This window comes from Electrophorus electricus, chromosome 5 (assembly GCF_013358815.1).
Source record: "Electrophorus electricus isolate fEleEle1 chromosome 5, fEleEle1.pri, whole genome shotgun sequence".
NCBI classification, from domain to species: domain Eukaryota; kingdom Metazoa; phylum Chordata; class Actinopteri; order Gymnotiformes; family Gymnotidae; genus Electrophorus; species Electrophorus electricus.
The window spans coordinates 24,280,907-24,306,403 of record NC_049539.1 but is presented as its reverse complement, the minus strand read 5'-3'; the positions used below and the strand labels follow the sequence as shown (position 1 = coordinate 24,306,403).

Sequence of the window (25,497 nt, the reverse complement as noted above, 5' to 3'; positions counted from 1 at the left end):
GCATAATGGATTCTGCAGGCCTCACTACTCTCTGGAGGACCTTTCGGTCACTTGTGATGCGGCTGCCGTACCAAACTGATGAAGCCTGTTAGAATGCTCTCTACTGTGCATCTATAAAAGATGGTGAGGATGTCAGGGGGCAGATCAAACTTCCTGAACCTTCGTAGGAAGAAGAGGCGCTGGTGGGCTGATCTCAATGCTGTGTTGGACATCGGTGATGTATACACTGAGAAACTTTCCACTTTGGCTCCATTGATAGGAGGGGGAGTGACCTCCTTCCACAGCTTCCTGTAGTCCACAATCATCTCCTTCGTTTTACCGGCGTTGAGATGTTGTCGTAGCACCACTCAGACCACTGACCTCGTCTCTGTTGGCTGACTCGTCTCCATCTGTGATCAGGTCTAGGATGGTCGTGTCCACCTAGCAAACTTGAAGATGTTTCATATGTGTTTTGCTATACAGTCATGTGTAAACATGGAGTACAGAAGGGGGCTGAGCACACAATGGACATTGTCAACATCCAATAGGTGAATAGGTGAGATCTCTCCAAGACCGAACAGGAAGCAACAAAGCAGATACAGGATCATCTCTGGTGGGTAGATGAGACATGGAGGAGACTCCAGGGAGGGTAGATGAGACATGAAACATGGAGAAGACTCCAGAAATGCTTTAGTATTCACGGTTCTTGTCTTTCTTTTAGGTAGTTTTTTAAGAACAAACTACTGTACTCACAAGGGCAACTGTGGCCTTCTGTTTCTGCTTCACTGTTCAACAGTTTCCCTTCTGGTAAATTTCCAGCAGGATCATAATGGAAAATAATCTCAAAAGGAATCTTGATTCAGTCTGTAACTGGAGTTTAGAGTGGGCAGGGAATGTTGGGAAATGGATCCCAAAATCCAAAGTAGATGCGACATTTTTCAAATCACTAAACAAGGTTTAATATAAAACATCTCTCTGTAGCAAAATTTACTGTAATAATAATGAACAGCACTAAATATTTTGTTCATTAATGCTAATGAAATTGTGTTCACTTAATTTCAATTATGTTCACTTGTGTTCATTAACTATACTGGTAAATCAGCGTCTGTTAATACTTAGCTAGAAGTGGTGTGTGCCTGACATCCTCACCTGCTGTATTCTCCTGTTTACTTTAAATCACTTAGACAGTGGTAGCTCACTGGTTAAGGTACTTGACTAATAATCAGAAGGTTGCTGAAGGTTGCAGAAGGCCACTGCCAATTTGTAACTGCTGGGCTCCTGAGCAAGACTCTTAACCCTCAAATTGTACTCAATCATAATTGTAAGTTGCTTTGGATAAAAGCAAGCCATCACGTGGACTGTATTAATCTATAACTACTAGACGTCCAGAAAAACCGCTTATTAGAGCTGCTGCAGCTAACAGCGCTACTTTCACTACAACAAAAGGTGAGTTACCGCCCTCTGCTGTCTGGGAAGGAGAAATGGTTTTACTGTAGGTAGCCTGATTCAATATATACTAGATATATTTTTGCTTAGCGTTCTAGATCAAAAAACAGAATTGAATGATAAATGAAATAAAATGTAAAAAAAAAAAAAAAAAAAGGAACCACAAATTATTCTGGGTCTAATCAACTGCAAATATGCTAAAATAATAGGAGCTAATCTGCTGTATGATGTATATTTTAACAATAACCAGAATTTATTTGTGATTCCCTTTAGTTTACAAAACCATGGCCACAATCTATACTTAATTAATGAATTAAACTAACAAAGTTATTAATTGATTTGAAGTGTTCTTAGAGTGCACAGGTACAGAAAATAATATAATCACTTATACCATTATGCATTTCTCCCTTTGAGCAGTGCTGGACTGGTCTTATGTTGTATGCCTTCATAACTCACAGATACGTGCAGAAGTCCTGTGTGTGTGTGTTTTTAACTTCACATTGTACACCTCTGCTTACTGTGTTCTGATTCGGTAGTGTTTGTTCATTGTATTCTGATTCGGTTCCATTCGTTCCTGTCCTGCATTCTCTTTTATTGTCCTGTAGCAGATGTTTCCCTAAGCCTTCACCCTGTTTCTGAACAGCTCTTTAAAGTAATCAGCAGGACCTTCTTCAGTCAGACTCTGAAAGCTGTTTGATTTTAAAGGTTCTGGTGAACGCTAAAGGTCTTAACTTTGCATAACAAAGATGTGACAAAGATGATTTCTTTTAAAGCCCATTTTTAGAAATAACTAGTTTTTAAAGGTCATCATAATAACTGCGCTTTCAAAAAATTTGTTTCAGTCTCAGTATGTAATTAAGTAGAAGTAAGACATGACCATGAGTGTCAGAAAACAGCAGTGAAAATATGACAGGACCCTGAGTGTCAGTAAACCACAGCGGAAATATGACACAACCCTGTTGGTAAGCAATTCATTATTCTCCCACAAGATGGTGCTAGAATTTCCTCTTCTAGAGCAAGAATATTTGATTATAGTCTCCTAGCTAGATGTACAAAAGGGTTGTGTTTGTTCGAAAAGCTTGACAGTCCCTGTCTTATTTTACAGTAAACTCACAGGTGCTCAGAGTAGGCAGGCTATATAGGACTAATGTATGTTTAGGGTTACTGAGTGGAACTGATGTAGGGTTGGGGTTAGTGAGTGGAACTGTGTAGGTGTGCGGTTACTGAGTGGAACTGGTGTAGGTGTAGGGTTAGGGTTAATGAGAGGAACTGGTGTAAAGAAACCTGCACAAAAACCTTTAGGCTTGTGGATTTACAGTGTAAAAATCGGAGGTGGTTTAGACCTAAAAGAACGTTTCTCTGGTGAAAGTGTGCAGAAGACCAGGCTCCTCAGAAACTCCCAGAATGACCATCATATTCACTTTTGTTTGTCTGCTCCCACAGACCAGAGGCATGATGGTCTGTCATTATCCACTAAGACAGGGAGAGCAATGTGAAGTTGCTCCAAAAATGACTTAAAAGCCATCTTGTGGTGGATGAAATGAAACATTGTTTACCCATACGAGAAACTCTTTACCCATATGAAACAGTTTACCCATATGAGACGCTGCCTACACATACACAGAATTTAATTTTGCGGTTTGTCCTGCACTACTGCTACGATTAACTGCTACACTCACCCTTCTGCCCCCAGACATGAGTTGTACTACATGCTGTGGTGTTACTATATGCTGTAAGTTTCTACATGCTGTTCTACATTAGGGTCACTGTTTACCTGTCGGTCACCACAAAGGTAACACTACACACAAACACCTACACACAACTTCCTCCGGTCATTAAACACAGAGCCTCTGAACGTCATGTATGTGAGGATGGGGGTATAACTACACCTTGAATATGAGACATGTATGTGAGGGTGGGGCTATAACTACACCCTGCAGTAGGACTCTGTACCTCTGTAATACAGCAGTAGTGACATGTCTGGGGTAAACATGAACTCTGCTGAGCAGATGCAGACAAGATTTGATAACTGTCACTGATATCATTCTAGCTTTGTTTCTTTAACTCTTTTAAACATACACATTACACTTCAGATCTTGTAGATGAAAATTATATAGCTTCTGTTGATAATAAAAAAGTCTATTTTATTCTTACATTTTCTTTATTGTTAATCCCACTGCATTTACTCTAATGAAACAGCTTTTCAAATATCAAAAATTCAAAAAGATTTACATAAAATGCAAAATTTGGGTCAAACAAATTTTATGTATCTAACGGATTCTCTTGATTCCGTTTCATGAAAATGACATGAAAACAATTATAATCATTGCAAAGTGATTTATCTACATTTCCAATCTCAAGTGTTAATAATCAGGCATATTAAACTACATGGAAGTGTGAAACAGCTCTTCATTACATTAATTGATTTAGGTTTGTAAAATCTGTTAGTGAAATTTGAATGACCCAATTTCAATTCAAAAGCGATACATTACCATCAAAAGATGAAAAAGGCACTGAGAAACTGAATGTTATTAATAAATGAAAACAGTGTGTCATACATAACCATGCTGAAACACAGAAGCTGTTTTATATCATGTGGTTTTGGTCCAGTGTCTCCACCATGTTGAGATTTTTCCCTTGTAGCTTTTAGCTAAATAAATCAGTGATGTCTGATGCACTGTGCTAAATAAATCAGTGATGTTTGATAAACTGTGGGTCTGTTCACTACTACTGATGAGAAGCTCCAGTTCTGTATATGGGAATGACCATGAATTACTATGACAGACTGTGCAGACTGTTTCTCCTCAGTCTCCATGGTAACCCAATATGCCCAAATGGTTTGAAGTGAAACTAATCAAATTAAAGTGAGACTCTGACTTTCAGGATGGCTGTAGAAAGCTCTGCTGAACTTCAATAAAATAAAATCACTGTCCCGAGACAGTTACAGAAGACTTACAGAAAGATATAGAAGACTTAATTAAATTTTATTCTGCATGTTTAATAATTTCACGCTATGGAAACCAGAAACTATTTAAAAGGCCTGACATTGTACCATCACTAAGAGTTTCCCTATTAAGAATCTTTCTTTCTCCACAGCAGGATAACAGTCCTGAGTATGAAACATAAAACATTACAGCAGTGCTCAGAGAGAAACGACCAAACCACCAGAATTCAAATACAATCGTAATAATCTCCATTAATCCCTTTATACACAGATACAGTTTCAGAAACAAAATCTGATCAGCACTTTTAAACCCAAGTTTCCCCTCATGTGACAGGAGTGATTATGATTGGAGAACTACAGAGCTGAAGGAAAGGCAATATCTGCAGACGTGTGTGTAATGTAAGTGCTGTTTGACTGATCTCTTCAGATCATCCCCTCCTCTGTATTCTTCTACCATCACTCTCTTCCACTGTCCTAAACAGACACACAGCATGATGTAATGGTAGATTAGACACTTTAGACTTTGGTTATGCTGTATAGAAACATAGTGCTGGGTATGACACATCAGTGTAAACAGAGACTCACTCTCTCCTCTCAGCATTTAGCTGGTTGGCCTTCATTAGAGCTGGTGGATGATGATTCTCCATCAGAGCCTGTAAAATATTGAACACATTGATGTTAAACACTGAGACTGATGATAAAGAGGCTTAAGCAATACAAGTGAAACACTAATTTTAAATACAATAAAAGTGCCATAAAAGCTCACTCACGTGCAACAGGTCTGAAGTCTGAAAGGCACACAATGCATATGGAATTATTATACAAACAATGTACAGTATCTGGTCTACTTCATAACAGAATTGCATAATTAAAAGCATTCTAACACACTTGGTCATATTAGAATCTGTATTTACATTGTATTTAGGTCTGAATATTATGCAATATACTTCTAAAATTCAACATATGGAATCCAACAAGTGTCTGAATTTATTCTCTTGAGCTTCACATGTAACTCCTTCCTCCCTTACCAGATGACTTCTCATTCCTCTTCCTCCAGATGAAGAATCCAACACCAATGAGGACCAGAAGAACAGCCACAAGTATACCAACAATGACACCAACCAAAGCTCCGCCTGAAACATGCAGCACAGCCAATGAGAATGAGGAAGAGAACAGTCACAATGATGACACCAACCCTCCACCTGAAACACCAGTTTGTGACATCACTGTAGACCTCCACTATCTACATCTTACCTACAGTGACTTTCAATGTTCCATTTCACTTTCAAATTAAGTTTCCTACCTGTGTTCAGGTTTCTCCTACCTGTGTTCAGGACTCTGCGATCAGCCACTCTCAGCACTAAGTCCTTCTCCAGTCCACTGTGCTGAACTACACAGGTGTACTCATTCTTGTCCAGCTCCTCAGGTGAGACTGTCAGAACGCTTCTCTTCTGGAAGGTTCCATTCTGGTTGGGTGATGTCTCTCTGAGCTCCATGTTCTCATGCAGGTCCACTCCATTCTTCTGCCAGGAGATCATCACTTCTTTGGGGAAGAAACCTGTAGCATGACACACCACTGGAGAAGTGGAGTCCTTCTGGAACAGGATCACCTCAGGAGGAACTACAGGGAGGAGGGATGGGTGGTGTAGGAGACAAAAAAGGAGCTGAAAATCTATCAAAACAAACAATGTAATTAAAAATTCCCAACTTTCCTTAACCTGTCCCTTCTGTTCCCACCGTCTGCCTCACCTATATCTGGTTTTCCTTCCTCAGGGCACAGGGGCACGATTCTCAGAATAAGTGACACGGAGTCAGAGATGCTGAGAAGCACACATGCTTTATTCAGGCTTACATGAGTATATAAAGATGGCAAAGAATATGAGTGGAAAGTATGTAAATCATTTAGCAGGTTCAAGATGTTCAGACATTGCAGGATGTACAGTATCTAAAGAAAGACATCAACTGCCCGAAGATACTACAAACCTTAGTTGACATTTCACATACATAAAAATAAATATGAAGTATGTTCAGCAGACAGATCTGCTGTACAAATGAGTGTAAAGGATGAATCTATTTACAGGAAAATAATTTTTCTTGTAGAAAATTCTAACTATCAGGATACAGTCTGTTATTGCTCTACGTTTCTGATTATTCATACATTATAGGTATATGAATATAGAGAAGTTATGATGAACTCTTGTATATACTGTATAAATGATGGTACATGATGATCAACATGGAGAAAAATCAAGTTACCACAAAAAAGAAAGAATGAAGGAAAATAGTGTGTAGTGAAGAAGGACTTCAAATTATTCTCCTGATTAAATTTTGAGCAGGTCAGGTTGGGCTTTCTCTCACCCAGGGGCCACGGACAGAAACCAGGACCCCTCTGGCACCTTGATGCTGTGCAACAAACCCAAAACGCTGATATCCGAGCTGATATCTTACCTCGCTCACTAGGCTTTTTGACCCTTCCCCCTTCTTAGGTGTCATAAAACCCACAGACTAGAATGCAGGAAGCTCTTAACAGCCTGGTTATACTTCAAAGAATTGTGACCATAAATCCCATCAGACTCAAACCCTTAACAGGATAACAAACTATTCTCATCCCACAGGTTCACAAAGTAACAACTTGCTATTTAACCTACTATGATGTTAAACAGTAATCAGCCCGTAACGTATGGCTATTTTAAGATAATCTTCAAATTGCGCCGTTTTCTTAAATTATTTGAAAAGTGTTCATTACTCCATTATCTCATTGCTCTTTTCATTACTTGTTCCTTATGAAATTGCATTATTCATCCTAATCAGTTCAGTTGTATGTTGTTTACCTCATGTTGTCAACAAATTGTTAACCACTCCTAATTGTGTTTATAAGAAATCTTATATGAGCTAGTTAGACAAAATATATTAAAGTCAGTAGTATTCAACTTCTAGAAATTAATTAGGTCGATTATCCAATTACTTCATCCATTTTAGGGTTTGATGCTTCATTCACTAATTTTAATTTATTCAAGTTCTTGAGGTAGAAATGCAAGTTCAAGTTTGGTTTATTTGTCACATACATAGTCAACTCACAGGGAAATGGTTTGAGAGTGCTCTGTCCAAACTGAGGAAAAAATCAGGGGTGCATAGAGAAATATATATCTATATATATATACAAAATATATTAACAATGTATGTACAATATATGTATATTATGTATATTATGTTTATATATATTATATATATTAGGGGCGGGACTTTAACGCGTTAATTTCGATTAATTAATTACAGGGAAAATAACGCAATAAAAAATTTAACGCATTTTAATCACACTTTTGCACCGTGGAACGTTTCTCAGTGCACGAGTTCCAGGCATACAGATTATATTGACGCACAGTGTGATGAACATGATGGAGATGACGGAAGAGGTTACGCTGGTGGATGGGAAATTTAAATACAAGAAACTTCCAGATGGAAGTACAAACAAAAATGTTGTTATTTGCACTTTATGCACGAAGGAGTTTGCTGATCACAGGAGCACTTCCACCCTTCGTTACCACCTCAACGCAAAACATGTTGGGGCTAGCGCGTAGGTCAGTAATGTTAACTTAGCTGCTAAATGTGATAGTATTCCTAGTACGAGCAAACAGTGTCGCCAGTCAACACTCGACCACATGTCGGGGTTCACATTCAGAAACAAAATGACCAATTCACTGGCGAGGGGATTGCTGTGGACTGTAGACCGCTCTCTGTGGTCGAAGATAAAGGGTTACAAGAGACGCTGCAAATTGCATCAGCTGATGCAAGTTACGAACTGCCGTCCAGAAAGACAATGTCGAAAAAAATCCAGCAGCTGTATGATGAGCAAAGGGAAGTAAAACAGGTTATTGTGAAGATTAATTAATTCGATTAATTAATTACAAAGCTTCTAATTAATTAGATTTATTTTTTTAATCGAGTCCCACCCCTAATATATATATATATATATATATATATATATATATATATACACAATGTACAGTTCCATCTTACAATTGAACATATTTACACTTACATGTTACATGGTGGTGGTGGTCCCCACAGTTTATCAGTTTCCCTGATTCAGGGCCTGAATGGCCTGTGGGAAGAAGCTCCTCTTCAGTCTCTCTGTCTTGGTCTTCAGGGAGCGAAAGCGCTTCTCTGACCTCAACAGAGAGAAGAGCCTATTGTTGGGATGGGTGGGGTCCTTCACAATCCTCCTGGCCTTGGTCTGGCACTGCTTGTAATAGATGGTCTGCAGGTCATGAAGTTCCGTATGAGTGATGCGCTCTGCTGAACACACCACCCTTTGGAGTGCTCGTCTGTCTTGCTTGGTGCTGTTCCCAAACCAGACTGTGATGTTCCCCGTGAGGATGCTCTCGATAGTGCAGGTGTAGAAGTTCCGCAGTACCTTGGAGGGCAGTCTGAAGTCTCTTAGGCATCTGAGGTGGTAAAGACGCTGATGAGCCTTCTTTGCCAGGGAGTTGGTATGGCGGGACCAGGACAGGTCCTGCGAGATGTGAACACCGAGGTACCTGAAACTATCTACTCTCTCCACCGTGGTTCCACTGATCCTCACAGGTCGGTAGTGCCACTCCTGCTTCTTTCTGCAATCCACGATCAGCTCCTTTGTCTTACTGACGTTTAGGAGGAGATTATTTTCCTGGCACCAGTTTTCCAGGTGTTTAATCTCCTCCAGGTAGGCCCTCTCATTGTTGTCCGAGATCAGTCCCATGACGATGGTGTCGTCAGCAAACTTGACAATGATGTTGGAGCTGGAAGTGGCTGTGCAGTCGTAGGTGTAGAGTGAGTAGAGCAGGGGGCTTAGGACACAACCCTGAGGAGCTCCAGTGCTGAGGATGAGGGTGGATGAGGCACAGTTGCCCACCCGTACTAATTGTGGTCTGTCTGTTAGGAAGTTGGAGATCCAGTCACACAGGGATGTATGCAGTCCTAGATCCTCCAACTTAGTAGTGAGTAGGGAGGGGATGTTAGTGTTAAATGCTGAACTGTAGTCGACAAACAGCATTTTAACATAATTACCCTCCCTTTGTCCAGGTGGGTCAGTGTGGTGTGGAGCAGATGTGCAATTGCATCATCAGCGGAGCGGTTGTGGCGGTATGCAAACTGCAGTGGGTCCATGGAGGCTGGCAGTGAAGATGTGATGAAATCTCTGACTAGCTTTTCAAAGCACTTCATCAGGACTGATGTGAGGGCAACAGGGCGGTAGTCATTGAGGCCAGAGGGTCGAGGTTTCTTCGGGACAGGGACGATGGTGGATCGCTTGAAGCTGGACGGGACGATACCGAGCGTCAGGGAGAGATCGAAGATGTCGGTGAATACCGGTGCTAGCTGGTCTGCGCAGACTTTGAGGACTCTCCCGCAGATACCATCTGGTCCTGCCGCCTTCCTGGTATTCACCCTTTTAAACACTCTCCTCACGTCACTCTCCGTGAGGATGAGACGGCGCTGCTCTATGGTGGGCTCTGCGCATGCGCCGTTGGCTGCGCCGATAGTACCATTAGCACTAGCGCTGTTAGCATTAGCGCTGCTAGCATTAGTGCTGCTAGCATTAGCGCTAGTAGAATGTGTTCAGCTCGTTCGCCAGAGACTCATCCGCACTTATCAGTCCGGAGGGTGTGCTCCTGTAGTCTGTGATCGTCTGTAGTCCCTGCCACAGGGATCTAGAGCCACTCTGCTGGAACTGTGTCACCAGTTTCCCCCCGTAGCGCCGCTTCGCATCCCTCACTGCCCTGCACACTCCGTATGCCACAGACTTGTACTCGTCCATGTTCCCGCTGATGATCCCCGCATTGTAGGCAGCAGTGCGAGAGTTCAGAGCCTCGCGGATGGTTTTGTCCACCCAGGGCTTCTGGTTGGGAAACGTCTTGATGGTGGTTCTTGGAATTTTGTCGTCCACCAGTTTCCCAATAAACTCTACTACTGCCTCCGTAAACTCGCTGACATCATCAGTGCTGCGCCGGAACATGTCCCAGTCTGCGTCATCCAGAGCGTCCTACAGAGCAGCCACCAATTGGTCTGTCCAGCGCGCTACCTCTCTCTGAACCGGAGTTTCCCGTTTCGGCCTTTGTTTATATTTCGGTAGGAGGAAGATGGCGGCGTGGTCCGACTTACCAAACGGTGGATGAGCTAGTGCCTTGTAGCTGTCCTTGTATGGTGTGTAGCAGTGGTCAGGTGTTCTATTTCCCCTGGTGGGGAATGTTACGTGCTGGTAAAGGTTGGGCACTGCACGCTTGAGGTTAGCGCTGTTGAATTCCCCAACCACGATAAGTGCAGCATCCCGGTATTGTGCCTGAAACTGTGTGAGAGCCTCATGAAGTTCACAAAGTGCAGTGTCCATGTTGGCCTGAGGTGGGATGTACACGGTGTTGAAATGAACTCCCGAGGAAGGCAGATAGGATGAAAGTTGAGAGCGAGCAGCTCCAGGTTGGGTGAGCAGGAGCGGGCGGGAGTAAAAACATTGGCATTGTTGCTCCAGTTGTTGTTTACCATCACATACACTCCACCTCCTCTCGACTTTCCCGAATCTGCCGTCCTGTCCACACGGTGAACCGAGAAGAACTCGGCCGGCTGGATGGTGTGGTTTGGTACCGCTGGGTTCAGCCACCACTTGGTGAAGCAGAGGAGGTTGCAGTCCCGAATGTCCCTCTGGAACTTTATCCTGGCCCGGAGGTCGTCGAGCTTGTTGTCCAGAGACTGGACATTGGCTAGCAGAATGCTAGGTAAGGAAGCCCGAGCCCTCAGCCTGTTCCTGACTCCGGCTCACTTCCCTCAAGGCCTTTTCCTCACGTCGCGTCCTTTGTTCTCCCTCAGGATCTCCGTCAGCCATCTTGGGTCTGGGGTTAGAGACGGCTTGAGGTGAGTGCTATGTAGATTAAGAGAAATAAGAGCATCTCTGCTGTATGAGATACGCGTCATGGTGTAGAGAGAAGGGCTGCGGAGAAATCAGGGGTAGCGGGAAGGGCGAAAACAGTGAAGAAGCTAGCAAAAAGTGCCAGGTGTGGCCGGAGCAGTCGTAACTGCAGCTGACCTCACCGGCGCCATCTTGTAAATTGTTAGTAATTGTATGATTTTGTTTGTTTAATTGAGTCGTAGTGCATCAGGAATTTATTTATTTTTTCCTCCATGATAAAAAGAAATGTTAATGAATATCCATGAACCAAGGCATGTCCTGTGCCCAACATATACCTGGAAGCCTCGACCCCCTACTCAGTCTGGTACAAGGTGTGAAAGAGGGAAAGACCCACAGAAGGGGGGTCATCCCCCCACAGGACTTCTGTGAGGGAAAGTCAAGACTCAAATTTGGCTTTTGAATTAAGGGAAAATATAAACTATATATAAACACCACTTTGGCTCCATTGATAGGAGGGAGAGTGACCTCCTTCCTGTAGTCCATGATCATCTCCTTCATTTTACTGGCATTGAGATGTTGTCATAGCACTGACCTTGTCTCTGTAGTCTGATTTGTCTCTATCTGTGATCAGGCCTAGGATGGTCATGTCCTCAGCAAACCTGAAGATGTTTCATGTGTGCTTTGCTATACAGTCATGTGTAAACAGGGAGTACACAACCCTGGGGAGACCCTGTGCTAAGAGTCAGTGTGGAATAGGAGCAGTTTCCTACTTTCACCACCTGGGGTCTGCTTGACAGGAAGTCCAGTATCCAATTGCGGAGATGGACATTCAGACCCAAGTTTGTCAGTTTTGGGATGAGTTTAGCGGGGATGATTGTCTTGAATGCTGAGCTGTAGTATATGAACAGCATTTTCCCATATGTGCTTTTCCTGTCCAGGTGAGTAACTGCAGTATGTATTGTCAGTGCAATAGTGTCATCTGGAGATCTGTCTGAGCCATATACAAATTGGTGGGAGTCCAAGGTGTCTGGAAGTGCGAAACAGATGTGAGCTTTGACAAGCTGTTCAAAGCACTTCATGGCTGTTGAGGTCAGTGCAACAGGACGGTAATCATTTAGGCAGGTGTCAGGTGTTTTTTTTGGTTACTGGAACAATAGTGGCTCTCTTAAAGCATGTGGGGATCACTGAGAGTCTTGGGGTTAGCTGCCTTAATAAAGGATTTGACCACCTCAGAAACATGAATGGTTATGGTGCAGCTCTCCTCATCTACTGGGAGTTTTGCAGGAGAAGGGGTGTTTGCCTCAAATTAATCATGAGTATTTAGCTCCTCTGCAAGTGAGGAAGACACCCTCCTGTCACAATTCCAACTTCCTTTGTAGTCAGTGATTGTGCAAAGTCCATTCCACATATGTCTGAGATTGGAGTCAAGATAGTTGGCCTTCACTTCGTCTCTGTAGTCCCTTTTGGCTAGTCTGATGTTCCTTTGAAAGTCATACCTGGCCTTCCTGTAGACCATCACCAGACTTGTAGGCAGTGGCTCTGGCTCTTAGTTTGGCCCGAATCCTCAGCATTGATCCAGTGTTTCTGATTGGGAAAGGATGTGACATTGATTTTACGGACAATGTCATCAGTGCATTTACTGAGGTGGCCAGTGACAGAGTCCGTGTTTTCGCTGATCTCGGTGCCAGCTGCATCATGAAATATTTGCATCATGAAATATCAGTCTGAGGTTTCACAGCAGTCTTGAAGTGTGAAGACGGCCTTCTCACTCCATTGAAATGTCTTTCTGTGGGCAGGAGAAAAATGGAGGTGGGATCAGATTTTCTGTGGGGAGGGGTTTATAGCTGTCCTTGACTGCAGTGTAGCAGTGATCAAGCGTTTGCTCTCCTCTAGTGGGAATTTTAATGTGCTGGTAGTATTTTGGCAGAACCCTTTTCAGGTTTGCCCTGTGAAAAAAAAAAACATCCTCAACCACAATAAAAAGAGCCTCTGGGTGGGTGTCCAAGTCGCTTGATGGTCTCCTACAAAACAATTAGTGCATGTGGTTTATCTGCCTGTAGTGGAATGTAGACCATAGTGAGGATGACTGAGCCGAATTCTCTTGGCAGAATAAAAGTCTAACCTTGACTGTTAGGAGTTTGATGTTCAGGGAAAAGTTGCAGGCTGAAATCACTACTTCAGTGCCCAACAAGAGTTCGCTGTAACACATACCCCAGCCGCCTTTGGTCTTACCGAAGACCATTGTTTTATCCTGACGGTAGATGGAGAAGCCAGCAGGAGTGATGTCTTCATCTGGTATCACCACTGACAGCCACATCTCTATGAGCACTATTACGCAGCAGCTATCGATTTTGTGCTGGAACTTGATCCAAGCAATCAGTTCCTTCATTTTGTTCTCCAGCAATTGAACATTTGTGGGCAGAAGACTAGGAAGTGGGGGGTTGAAGCACCTTTTCCTTGTCCAGCAAAAAGATAAGTAATAAGACGACAGAACACAGAAATCCACAGAGTCTGCAGAGTCCAGAGCTATTCAGCAATGCACCGGAACTGTTTAATATTATCATTTTTAGTCTTGGCTCATGCAAATAGTGATGTGGACACTGTCAACATCCAATAAGTGAATAGGTGAGTTCTCTCCAGGACCAAACACGAAGCAACAAATCAGGTACAGGAACATCTCTAGTGGGTAGATGAGACATGGAGGAGACTCCCGGGAGGGTAGATGAGACATGAGACATGGAGGAGACTCCAGGGAGACCACAGTTCTTGTCCTTTTCTTTTAGGCTGTTTTATCAGAACAAAACACTGCACGCACAAGAGCAACTTTAGCCAAAAGCTGCTTCTGTTTCTGCTTCATTGTTCAACAGTTTCTTTTTTTGGTGTGTTCTCCTGTTCACTTTAAACCACGATACACTGCCTCATCTAGACATTTTGTGCCTCTGTTCTGTTCTCAACTCATCCCACTTACCATTAGCTTACACACACACACAGACACACACAGACATACACACAGACATACACATAGACACACACACAAACACACACACAGACACACACACACTCTACCTTTTCTCTCCAGGGTGGCTCTGCCATATCCTATGTACTTCTTTATCCACTCGATACAGGTGATGTCCAGGTACCTCTTCCAGAAATTTGCCAGTAGTGGTGTTACCTCCCACTTCTGCTTGGTAATAATGGCTTTAGCATTGGCTGCGGTCCAGGTGATGGTATTTAGATCCAGACTGATGAAGTCTTCTCCATCATAGCCATGCCGTAGATAGCCTCGTTTGGTGCCATCATCATCCAATTCACAGCCAATCACGGACTGGAATGTGTGGACTCCTGTTTAAAACACATAGTTTACCAATTCTCTGTATACCTCTATGGGTGTCCACTTTAGTACATTGTCTCCACCAGCTCCTTGTTTCTAACTACTCATCTAAAAATTGCAAACTGCCTGTACAGAGTAGTCTGTCCCCTTGTTACAGTCAGGAAATGGGGATGAATCTTTGGGGATTTTCAGTGTATTGTACATTTGAAAGGTTTATTACAACTGCGAGAATAAAGTCAAAGGGAATGCTTAAAGTGAGTGAACTACTGCAGTTTGCAAAACTGCATGTGTATGTGTGTGTGTGTGTGTGTGTGTGTGTGTGTGTGTCTCTACACAAAATTAGACTCCGCCAGCTCCCAGGTCACTGGTGTTTGTGCAAACACATCTAGTGTCCCCTTGTCTTATGCACAAATCTGCAATCCATAAAAAGGAACCGACATGATGGATTCAGGCGGTGCTCTGGTAATAACCACACTGTACCATTATCCCACCTCCCTGTGTAAAACCAGTCTGTATAGTGTAGAAATAATGATGAGCAAATATGAAATAATGCATCTCCCAGCAACAACAAAAAAGAATTCAGATAAATGTACATGACTATATAAAATTATATATGACTTACATATGACATGCACCACAGATCTCAGGATGCTCATGACGCAAACACTCAAATCTCTTATATTATTGTCATTTATTCCAAGAATTTAGTTAATGTAAAGAATAGAAAATAAAATGTTTAAAAATCTTAAAATAATGGTTGTTTAGCTCATTCACAGTGGTGCTACATGAATAAAAGTGTTGTCCTCATTTACGTAAACCTCTGGAGTTAGTTTGTTTTTTGGGGACTAGTTTGAGCTGCTACAACCTACTGTTTTGAAGATTTTCTGAAACCAGTCAAAATAAAGCTAATACATCATTTATTGCTAATTGTAACCATTATGTTAGTGTGTTACAGTCCTGCTGTTTATTAGAATGCTCATTGTGTTCTGATTCAGCTACATTTGTTCCTGTTACTGCATTCTCTTTTATCATTCTGTATCAGATGTTTCCCTAAGCCTTCACACTGTTTCTGAACAGCTCTTTAAAGTATTCAGCAGGACCTTGTTCAGACAGACTGTTTGAATTTAAAGGTTCTGGTGAAAGCTAAAGATCTTACCTTTGCATAACAAAGATGACTTCTTATGAAGCCCATTTTTAAAAATTACTAATAATGATCATCAAAATAACCGTGCTTTCACAAAATGAGTTTCAGATTCAGTGGTATGCATTACTCTCACCTGTAGTCTGGTTATAGCGGCGCATTAGAACAGCCACACTGGTCCTGAAGATCTCCTGAAAATCCCTCTGAATCTGGGTCTCTCTGCTCCAGTAGTCTGTACCCTCGTTCTCCTCTATCCACTCTGCCTTAGGAACCATCTGTCTGATGTTACTGTCATAGTACACAAACGGCTCTCCATCCATCAAACCCACAAGCGTGTACTCAGGGAAACTGATCCCTGGTGTGACTCCAATGGAGATGTGCTTAAGAGAGTGAGAGACTGTCAGAACAAACAAGATGCATCATAACAGCTGTTATACTGAAGGGCTGCATTCAGTTATATATCCAATCCAACAACAATGATATAAAATACCAGCAAAATGCTGCCATTTACTAACTAGATTTCTGAAGCCCACTTCTGCATTCAGTGTCCTCTCACTGGCGACATGCGCCAGAGTTTAAATAAATGCTCCCTGATCATCTGATCAGGGATCATTAGATGAAAAGGCCACTACTGAGCACGCGCTTAACAACAGTACGGAGTAAACGGAGGCAGTTTGGTGAGGAGAGGATAGTGAGACAAAGTTTATTATTTTATTCTCTTAAAGTATGTTCAAATGCTCCATAGACCGGCCTACGAGCCTGTGAAATCCCCCGCTGAAAGAAAGTTCATCCAAATGTGCAGTGTGTAAAGTTACCTAGTGATGCCATCTGGAAACGCACTACAACAAAAACTATAAATATTACAACTTTGCTGTGAGTCATCTCCTTATTGATGTGTTGTGATATTTTCAGAATATTGTAGTTTCATTGTAGCAACGCCAGTGAAGCCATCACGACGACTGTATTAATCTATAACTACTCGACGTAGAGAAAAACCGCTTATGAGAGCTGCTGCAGCTAACAGCGCTACTTTCACTTTTTTTTTTTTGTCAGTTCATAAAGAATAGAGGTGACAACAAAAGGTGAGTTAGCGCCCTCTACTGTCTGGGAAGGAGAAGTGGTTTTACTGTAGGTAGCCTGATTCAATATATACGAGACTTATTTGTGTCTCAGTAAACAGCAGAAATATGACATGACTCTGAGTCTCAGTAAACAAGAGGCATGTCAGCACATTAGTGCTGTTTCATCATCATCATCACTTTATTTATTATATAGCATCTTTTCCATGCTCAAGGACACTTTACAATCATGGGACAGAGAAACACTAAACATGAAGAACACAATTATTAGGTTAAAACATTAAAATCATATGTGGGTATTATCTTCAGTCACAAGAGAATTAGTGATATCACTATGAAAACAAATGTGCCTTTAACAGAGATTTCAGTGAAGACACAGAGACCTGTACATGTAGGAGCTACAACACTAAATGATTGACCTTCTATAGACGTTCATTCAATCCTTGGCACATGACAGAGGCCTAAATGAACAGATCATGATGTACTAGACGGGTCGTAGGAACAGAGGAGCTCAGTTAGGTAATCAGGAGCCAGACCATGATGATCCCTGTATGTAATAAAGAACACCTTACTGAACACAGTGTGTAAAGGTAACCAGTGAAGAGCCCTGTATGTATTAATGAACACCTTACTGAACACAGTGTGTAGAGGTAACCAGTGAAGAGCCCTATATGTATTAATGAACACCTTACTGAACACAGTGTGTAGAGGTAACCAGTGAAGAGCTGTGTATGTAATAAAGAACACCTTACTGAACACGGTGTATAAGAGGTAACCAGTGAAGAGCCCTGTATGTGATAAAGAACACATTAGTCAACACGGTATGTAGAGCTAACCATTGAAGAGCTCTGTATGTAATAAAGAACACCTTAGTGAACACGGTATGTAGAGTTAACCAGTGAAGACTCTGAAGAACAGGAGTGACAGCATCAGTTTTTTTAGTGTAGTTTCAGATCCTAGAAGCTGTACTGTGTACATAACTGAACAAATCATAGTGTTGCACAGGGTTAGAGCCTAGAACATAATTTGGGAAATTGGTTGAATCTTTATACAGTGTAACCAGGGAGTCCAAGATAATAAAATTTTGAGATTAAAAACTCAACACTCAGATGAAAATGAAAACAACGCAAGCGGTGCTATCAGCGCAGCCAATGGCGCATGCGCAGAGCCCAGCACAGGCCAGTGCTCTCTCATCATCACGGAGAGTGACGAGAGGAGAGTGTTCAAAAGATTGAATACCAGGAAGGCGGCGAACCAGATGGCATCTGCAGTAGAGTCCTCAAAGCCTGCGCAGACCAGCTAGCCCCAGTATTCACCGACATCTTCAACCTCTCCCTGATGCTCGGTATCGTCCCATCTGGCTTCGAACGATCCACCATCGTCCTTGTCTTGAAGAAACCTCGACCTTCCAGCCTCAACGACTACCGCCCTGTTGCCCTCACATCGGTCGTGATGAAGTGCTTTGAAAAGCTGGTCAGAGACTTCATCACCTCTTCACTGCCAGCCTCCATGAACCCACTGCAGTTTGCATACCGCCACAACCGCTCCACTGATGATGCAATTGCACATCTGCTTCACACCACACTGACCCACCTGGACAAAGGGAGGGTAATTATTTTAAAATGCTGTTTGTCGACTACAGTTCAGCATTTAACACTAACATCCCCTCCCTACTCACTACTAAGTTGGAGGATCTAGGACTGCAACCATCCCTGTGTGACTGGATCTACAACTTCCTAACAGACAGACCATAATCAGTATGGGTGGGCAACTGTGTCTCATCCACCTTTACCCTCAGCACTGGAGCTCCTCAGGGTTGTGTCCTAAGCTCTCTGATCTACTCACTGTACACCTACGACTGCGTGGACACTTCCAGCTCTACCATCATTGTTGAGTTCGCTGATGATACCATCGTCATGGCCTGATCTCGGACAATGAGGAGAGGTTCTACCTGGAGAAGATTAAACTCCTGGAGAACTGGTGCCAGGAAAATAATCTCCTCCTAAATGTCAGCAAGACAAAGGAGCTGATTGTGGACTGCAGCAAGAAGCAGGATTGGCACTACCAACCTGTGCGGCTCAACAGAACCACAGTGGAGAGAGTAGACAGTTTCAGGTACCTTGGAGTTCACATTTCTCAGGACCTGTCCTGGTCCCGCCACACCAACTCCCTGGCAAAGAAGGCTCGTCAGTGTCTTTACCACCTCAGACGCCAAAGAGACTTCAGACTGCCCTCCAAGGTGCTGCAGAACTTCTACACCTGCACTATTGAGAGCATCCTCACGGGGAATATCACAGCCTGGTTTGGGAACAGTACCAAGCAGGACAGACAAGCACTCCAGAGGGTGGTGCATTCAGCAGACCAAGGCCAGGAGGATTGTGAAGGACCCCACCCATCCCAACAATAGACTCTTCTCTGTGCTGAGGTCAGGTAAGCGCTTTCGCTCCTTGAAGACCAACACAGAGAGACTGAAGAGGAGCTTCTTCCCGCAGGCCATTCAAGCCCTGAATCAGGGCAGCTAATGAACTGTGGGGACCACTCTATGTACTGTGTATGATGTCAAAAATGACATCATAAAAGACTGTAATAACTGTAAATTGTAAATTATAAAAAAAAAGCTGGAAATTGTACATTGTACATTGTGTATATATACATATTATACATATACTGTAGTTCCTGGATGGAGCAGCTACAAAAGTATTTTACTGCGAGTTATACCATGTGACAAATAAAACTTTGAAACTTTGAAACTGAAAATATTTAAACAGCAATTAAACTGTTGGTAAGTAATTCATTTTTCTCCCTCAAGATAGTGCTAGAATTTCTTCTTCTAGAGCAGGAATATTTTACTATTGTCTCAATGAGGTTCTAGCTAGACAAACAAAAGGGGTAGGTTGGTTCAAAAAGATTGACAACCCCTGGATTAATTTACAGTAAACTCACAGGTGCTCTGAGTAGACAGGCTAAGAAAGACTGATGTAGGGTTAGGGTTAGTGAGTGGAACTGGTGTAGGGTTATGATTAGTGGGTGGAACTGGTGTAGGGTTAGGGTTAGTGGATAGAACAAATTTGGGGCTATTTTTAAGGTTACTGAGTGTAACTGATGTAAGGAAACCTGCACAGAAACCTTTAGGCCTGTGGATTTACATTGTAAAAATCTGAGGTAGTTTAGACCTAAAAGAACATTTCTCTTGGGTGCATATGTGCAGAAGACCAGGCTCCTCAGAAACACCCAGAATGACCATCACATTCACTTCTGTTTGTCTGCTCCCACAGACCAGTGGCATGTTGGCCTCTTATTTTCCAGTTAGACAGGCAGAGCAAAGTGCAAAATCATTAAAACATCCTCCTCCTTGTTCAGGAGGGTGTGGCTCCAAAAATCCAATCAGCTAGTGTTAAAGTTAAACATTCAAATATAAAATAAAGATACGGACTTCAAAATTAGTAGAATAGAAAAGTTGGTCCTGTTCTTTATTGCAGGTTAATATTATCAAGCATTACTGAGGCACCCGCCAGAGAATGTCTAACAATCAAACAAAGAACCCACATTTTTACACATTTTCAGAAGTGATTATGTATTCACCCCATCTTCTTTTACATACTAGTGTTTGCATTCACCACTATTATATCCAAACCATACATTAGTCAATATATGCAAACTGATATTCAACACACACACCAGTTGGAACCCTTTACCACTACATTCCAAGAGAAGACTTCTTTTAACCTTAAGATTGTCTTTCTATACTGTCCTGAGCCTGGTGAACAGATACTATATCTTACACTGAGGTCCACTGAAGTCAATTTAACTGATGAGAAGCTCCAGTTCTGTATATGGGAATGACCATGAATTACAATGACTGGTGCAGACCGTGTTTATCCTCCATGGTTTCCATGGTAACACTACATGCCCAAATGGTTTGAACTGAAAACTGAAACTAATCAAATTGGAGTGAGACTCAGAGTTTCAGGATGATTGTAGAAAGCTCTGCTGAAATTACTGTCTCAAGACAGTTACAGATGATTTAAATGTAGATAATAGAAGACTTATTTAAATTTTATTCTGCATGTTTAATAATTTCAAGATGTAACGCGAGGTGGCCCAAGTGCCGCAGGGCGAGGGGCAGGACGCACAGAGTCCAGCGACTGGGACGTATATTTATTCAAAAACAAAGACAATGGCACTCACACGTGTTACAAACAGAGGACATGAACATGAAACGATTAACAGTAAATGAACACAATAAATACATCTAACATCTAACAATGATGAGTATAACATTTAACATTATTACTAACAACAAGACACCACATTCACCTGTTACGTCAACAATGACCAACGACGCTGCATTCCCTGACGTAGATTTAAATACACATAGACATGTAACTGTAAACATGTTCAATTGCAAGATGGAACTGTACATTGTGTACATACATATATACATATCCATATATACATTGTACACTGTGTATATAAACATAATATACATATATTGTACATACATTGTTAATATATTATATATATATATATATATATATATATAGAGAGAGAGAGAGAGAGAGAGAGAGAGAGAGAGAGAGAGAGAGAGATAGATATAGATAGATATATATAGATATAGATAGATAGATATAGATAGATAGATAGATATTTCTCTATGCACCCTTGTTTTTTTTTTCCTCAGTTTGGACAGAGCACTCTCAAACCATTTCACTACGAGTTATACTGTGTATGACTATGTATGTGACAAATAAACCAAATTTGAAACTTGAAACTTGACAAACGAGGTGCAGGTGTGTGCAGGCATGGCCATAAACGAGGGTCCTCCTACTGCACATGGCTGGCCAAACCACGTGCCTCGCGGGAGGCAAGCGTTCCGTGACACAAGATATGGAAACCATAATCTATTTAAAATGCCTGCCATTGTACCATCACTAAGAGTTTCCCTATTAATATTTTTTTTCTTTCTCCATAGTAGGATAATACAGTCCTGAGCATGGAACATAAAACATTACAACCAAAGTCATCATAATTCAAATACAAATAAATACATATATACCATTTCAGAAATAAAATCTGATCAGAAATATTAAACCCATGTTTTCTCTCATGTGATGATGATTGGACAACTATAGTGCTAAAGGAAAGGAAATATCTACAGACGTGTGTGTAATGTAAGTGCTGTTTGACTGATCTCTTCAGATCATCCCCTACTCTGCATTCTTCTACCATCACTCTCTTCCACTGTCCAAAACACACACACAGCAAGATATGATGGTAGATTAGACACTTTAGACTTTGGTTATGCTGTATAGAAACAGAGTGCTGGATATGACACATCAGTGTAAACAGAGACTCACTCTCTCCTCTCAGCATTTAGATGGTTGGCCTTCATCTGAGCTGGTGGACGATGATTTTCCATCAGAGGCTGTAAAGCATGGAACACATTCAACAAATGTTCAAGACTCAGATTCATAATCATACAGATACAATACAGATATCATAAAACACTCACATACCTGCAACAGGCTTGAAGTCTGAAAGACAAATAATGATCGTGAAATTAATATCCAAGGACATTTGGTATCAGATTAGTAACCAATGTACCAATCCCCACTGAAGCTGTTTTTTTGGACTTCCTGTATCTCTTACCATTTTTCTTCTTCCTCCATATGAAGAATGCAGCACAGCCACTGAGCAGGAGAAGAACAGCCAGAATTGCACCAACGATGACTCCAACTAACACTCCTGAAAAGTCATGGTGTTATACCTCTGTAAATCCTCCAACTGTTTTCATCATAAACATGCACTGCTTTTGCTATCTGGAAATTCAGTCATACCTGGCTGAAATGGAAGCCCAAAATGTGTCTCCAGTCCACTGTGCTGAACTACACAGGTGTACTTATTATTGTTCAGATCCTCAGGTGAGACTGTCAGAATGCTTCTCTTCTGGAAGGTTCCATCCTGGTTGGGTAACGTCTCTCTGAGCTCCATGTTCTCATGCAGGTCTTCTCCATTCTTCTTCCAAGAGATCATCAGTTCTCTGGGGAAGAAACCTGTAGCATGACACACCACTGGAGAAGAGGAGTCCTTCTGAAACAGGGTCACCTCAGGAGGGTCTGGAAAGGGAGAGAGAGAATGCAGTGTGTCTGAGTAGCAGATTTACAGTGATGAGGAGGAATGCAGTGTGTCTGAACAGTAGGTGAACAGTGATGAGGGGGAATGCAGTGTGTCTGAGCACTAGGTGCAGTTACACTAACAAACACATTCTACCTTTCCTCTCCAGAGTGGCTTTTCCATAAGACACATACTTCTGTAACCACTCGATACAGGTGTTCTCCAGGTAGCCCTTCCATTGGTGAGCATTGGCGCCAGTGACTTCCCACTTGTTTTTGGTAATAACAGCTTGAGGCTTAGGTGCAGTCCAGGTGAGGGTGTTCAGGTCCAGACTGAGGAAGTCTTCTCCATCATAGCCATCCTGTATGTATCCTCTCTTGGTTCCATCATCATGCAGCTCACAGCCGTACATCAGCTGTACTGTGTGAATCCCTGCAGATACACAAACATGATGACATCACACTGACTGCTTTCATAAAGTAACATCAGCTCTCTTCATGGGGTCACTAATGCCAAGAGTCTTTTACACACTCCATTCAAGAAAAGTTACATTTTACTATTGTATTGTTTTCTCAAAAATTAGATATTTAGATTTATCTCCTTATCTTCCTTTGTGTGATTTAGCTTTTATTATATTATTATTGGTGTCATATTATCCAGTTTTGGAGATCTACTCCCCTACAGAGTTTAGCTCAACTCCTAATCTAGCACACCAGGCTCTAATATTATGATGCTATTGAAGGACTGATTAACTGGATCAGGTGTGTTAGATTAGGTCTAAAACTAAACTCTGCAGGACAGTAGATCACAAGGTCCAGACATGGGCACCCTTTCCTACAATAATTTACAAGTAAATAAACAAACACATAAATATATAGACAAATAAATAAAATAGTGAATGAAAGAAACAGAATAGTGCATATCACATTTGGTTTAACACAATATTATTTGTTATGTTGAAGTTTAGATTACTGATGATGTGATGGCGGCGGGTAAATGGAAGTGAGAGGCGAGTCAGCGGAAAGGTAATCTTTATTCTCCATCGGAAATCCATGATGGGAACACGGAATCTCAAAGAGTAGAGGAGCTAGTCCTCCTCTAGATAAACACTTATGCGTGGTTTGTCTTGATGTGCAGCTCCGTCTCCTCAGGTCTGAGGGTAGAAATAGAGCAGGGAGTGAATGGGAAATAGGTGAGAGCAATTAGTAATCAGGGGACTGTGAACGGGGCAGGTGCGATTAGTAGTCCCTAGCAGGGGTGGGTGTGTCTCCCCTGCTAACTGGCTGACCAACCGTGACAGATGAACAGTGTTTCAAATGCATTTCCTGTATATGTTTACCCTTGTGATGACGGGGCTGGCAACATAGTCTGATGCAGGTGTGAATGTTCTTTATTTATTTGTATGTCCAATGTTGGGGGAAAACAGGCCAGAGTACAACCACAAAACAAATGTAAAACTGACTGTAATGAGCCAGGCCAAAAATCAGATGCTTGCGGATAAAGAAAAACAGGGTTTTTATTGTAGTTCCACGCAGTGACAGAAAAAGGTTGCAACAAAATGGACCAGGTAGAGAGAGTAGCACAAATAGGCATGAAACAGTCCGTATCAAAACCAGAAAGACAATCCAAAAATCTGTGTGGAATTTCAGTGCTCTATATGACATCCCCCACAGAGACAGCACAAGAGGCCTGATAATCCTACACTGCCACATGGGATAGTGTCCACTGCCACAGGGGGGTGGGCTGAACATGTCCCCTTCAAAGTATTTGGGGGGTAAAATGTCCTCCCCAATTATTCCTGCTCACAGGATCTTGTGATTTCATTTTAATGGTGTGATGTGTCTTCCCCTGGCTGTTGGATTTGGCCGAAAACATTATTTATTTTAAAATCTTGTTACTTTTTTAACAATTATGTGTGGGTACTGTGGCAGGTGCTGGGTGCCCCTCCTCTAGTCACAGACAGTTACTACAGACTCGTGGAGTAGCCACAGAATAAACGCTCGGTTCTCACCAGCAGGGGAGACAGCACGCTGTAGCCTGAGTTGATCAGTGTGTGTACTTGTGCACTCTGAGAGGACTTTGTGTCAATAATGAAAAGGTAGTTGAGGGCACTATGACCATTCAAGTCCACAGACTAATAAACAGACATTAAGTCCACTGACAGATCTGAACTGATATCTGGGGCTGCTTTTGTCACATGCTGACCTTTGCCCTCTCTAACTGACACCTAGGTAACGGAGTAGTAACTGGAACACACGTGGCAAACCAACACACGGAAACTGTCATGCACAAACTGTTCTCTTGCGATAAAACACCAGTGCAGCGAGTGTTCTATGGGTGGCAAAAACTGGTCTTTTCTACTGGCGGCTGAGATCTTATTTACATATCCCATCTTAAGGCTTTCTTAACAGTGTTTCCTGTGTTTAATAAAGAGCTTTAACTGTCCATTAAGCACTTCCTGCTTTTCCTGCCTGATTCTATAATATTTTGCCCCACATATTAACATTATGAGTTTGTTCTTTGATTTTTCCAGAATTACACTTGATTGTATTCACAACTTATATTTCATTCCATGTCCAGCCAACA

At 42.0% G+C, this 25,497-nt stretch overlaps 2 protein-coding genes across 4 annotated transcripts in view; both read right to left on the bottom strand.

Moving 5' to 3' along the window:
• Window positions 1-25,497, bottom strand: part of LOC113592079 (H-2 class I histocompatibility antigen, Q8 alpha chain-like) — a 144,108-nt gene that overhangs the window by 27,104 nt on the left and 91,507 nt on the right. The window lies entirely within an intron of this gene.
• Window positions 3,789-16,561, bottom strand: LOC118241370 (BOLA class I histocompatibility antigen, alpha chain BL3-7-like). The gene is made up of 8 exons (XM_035526227.1): window positions 16,534-16,561; window positions 15,855-16,115; window positions 14,313-14,588; window positions 5,694-5,990; window positions 5,398-5,502; window positions 5,140-5,157; window positions 4,955-5,022; window positions 3,789-4,843 (listed from the first exon to the last, which is right to left on the bottom strand). Exons 1-7 carry the CDS (start codon window positions 16,544-16,546, stop codon window positions 4,964-4,966), a joined length of 1,029 nt encoding a protein of 342 aa, XP_035382120.1. The 5' UTR covers window positions 16,547-16,561; the 3' UTR covers window positions 3,789-4,843; window positions 4,955-4,963.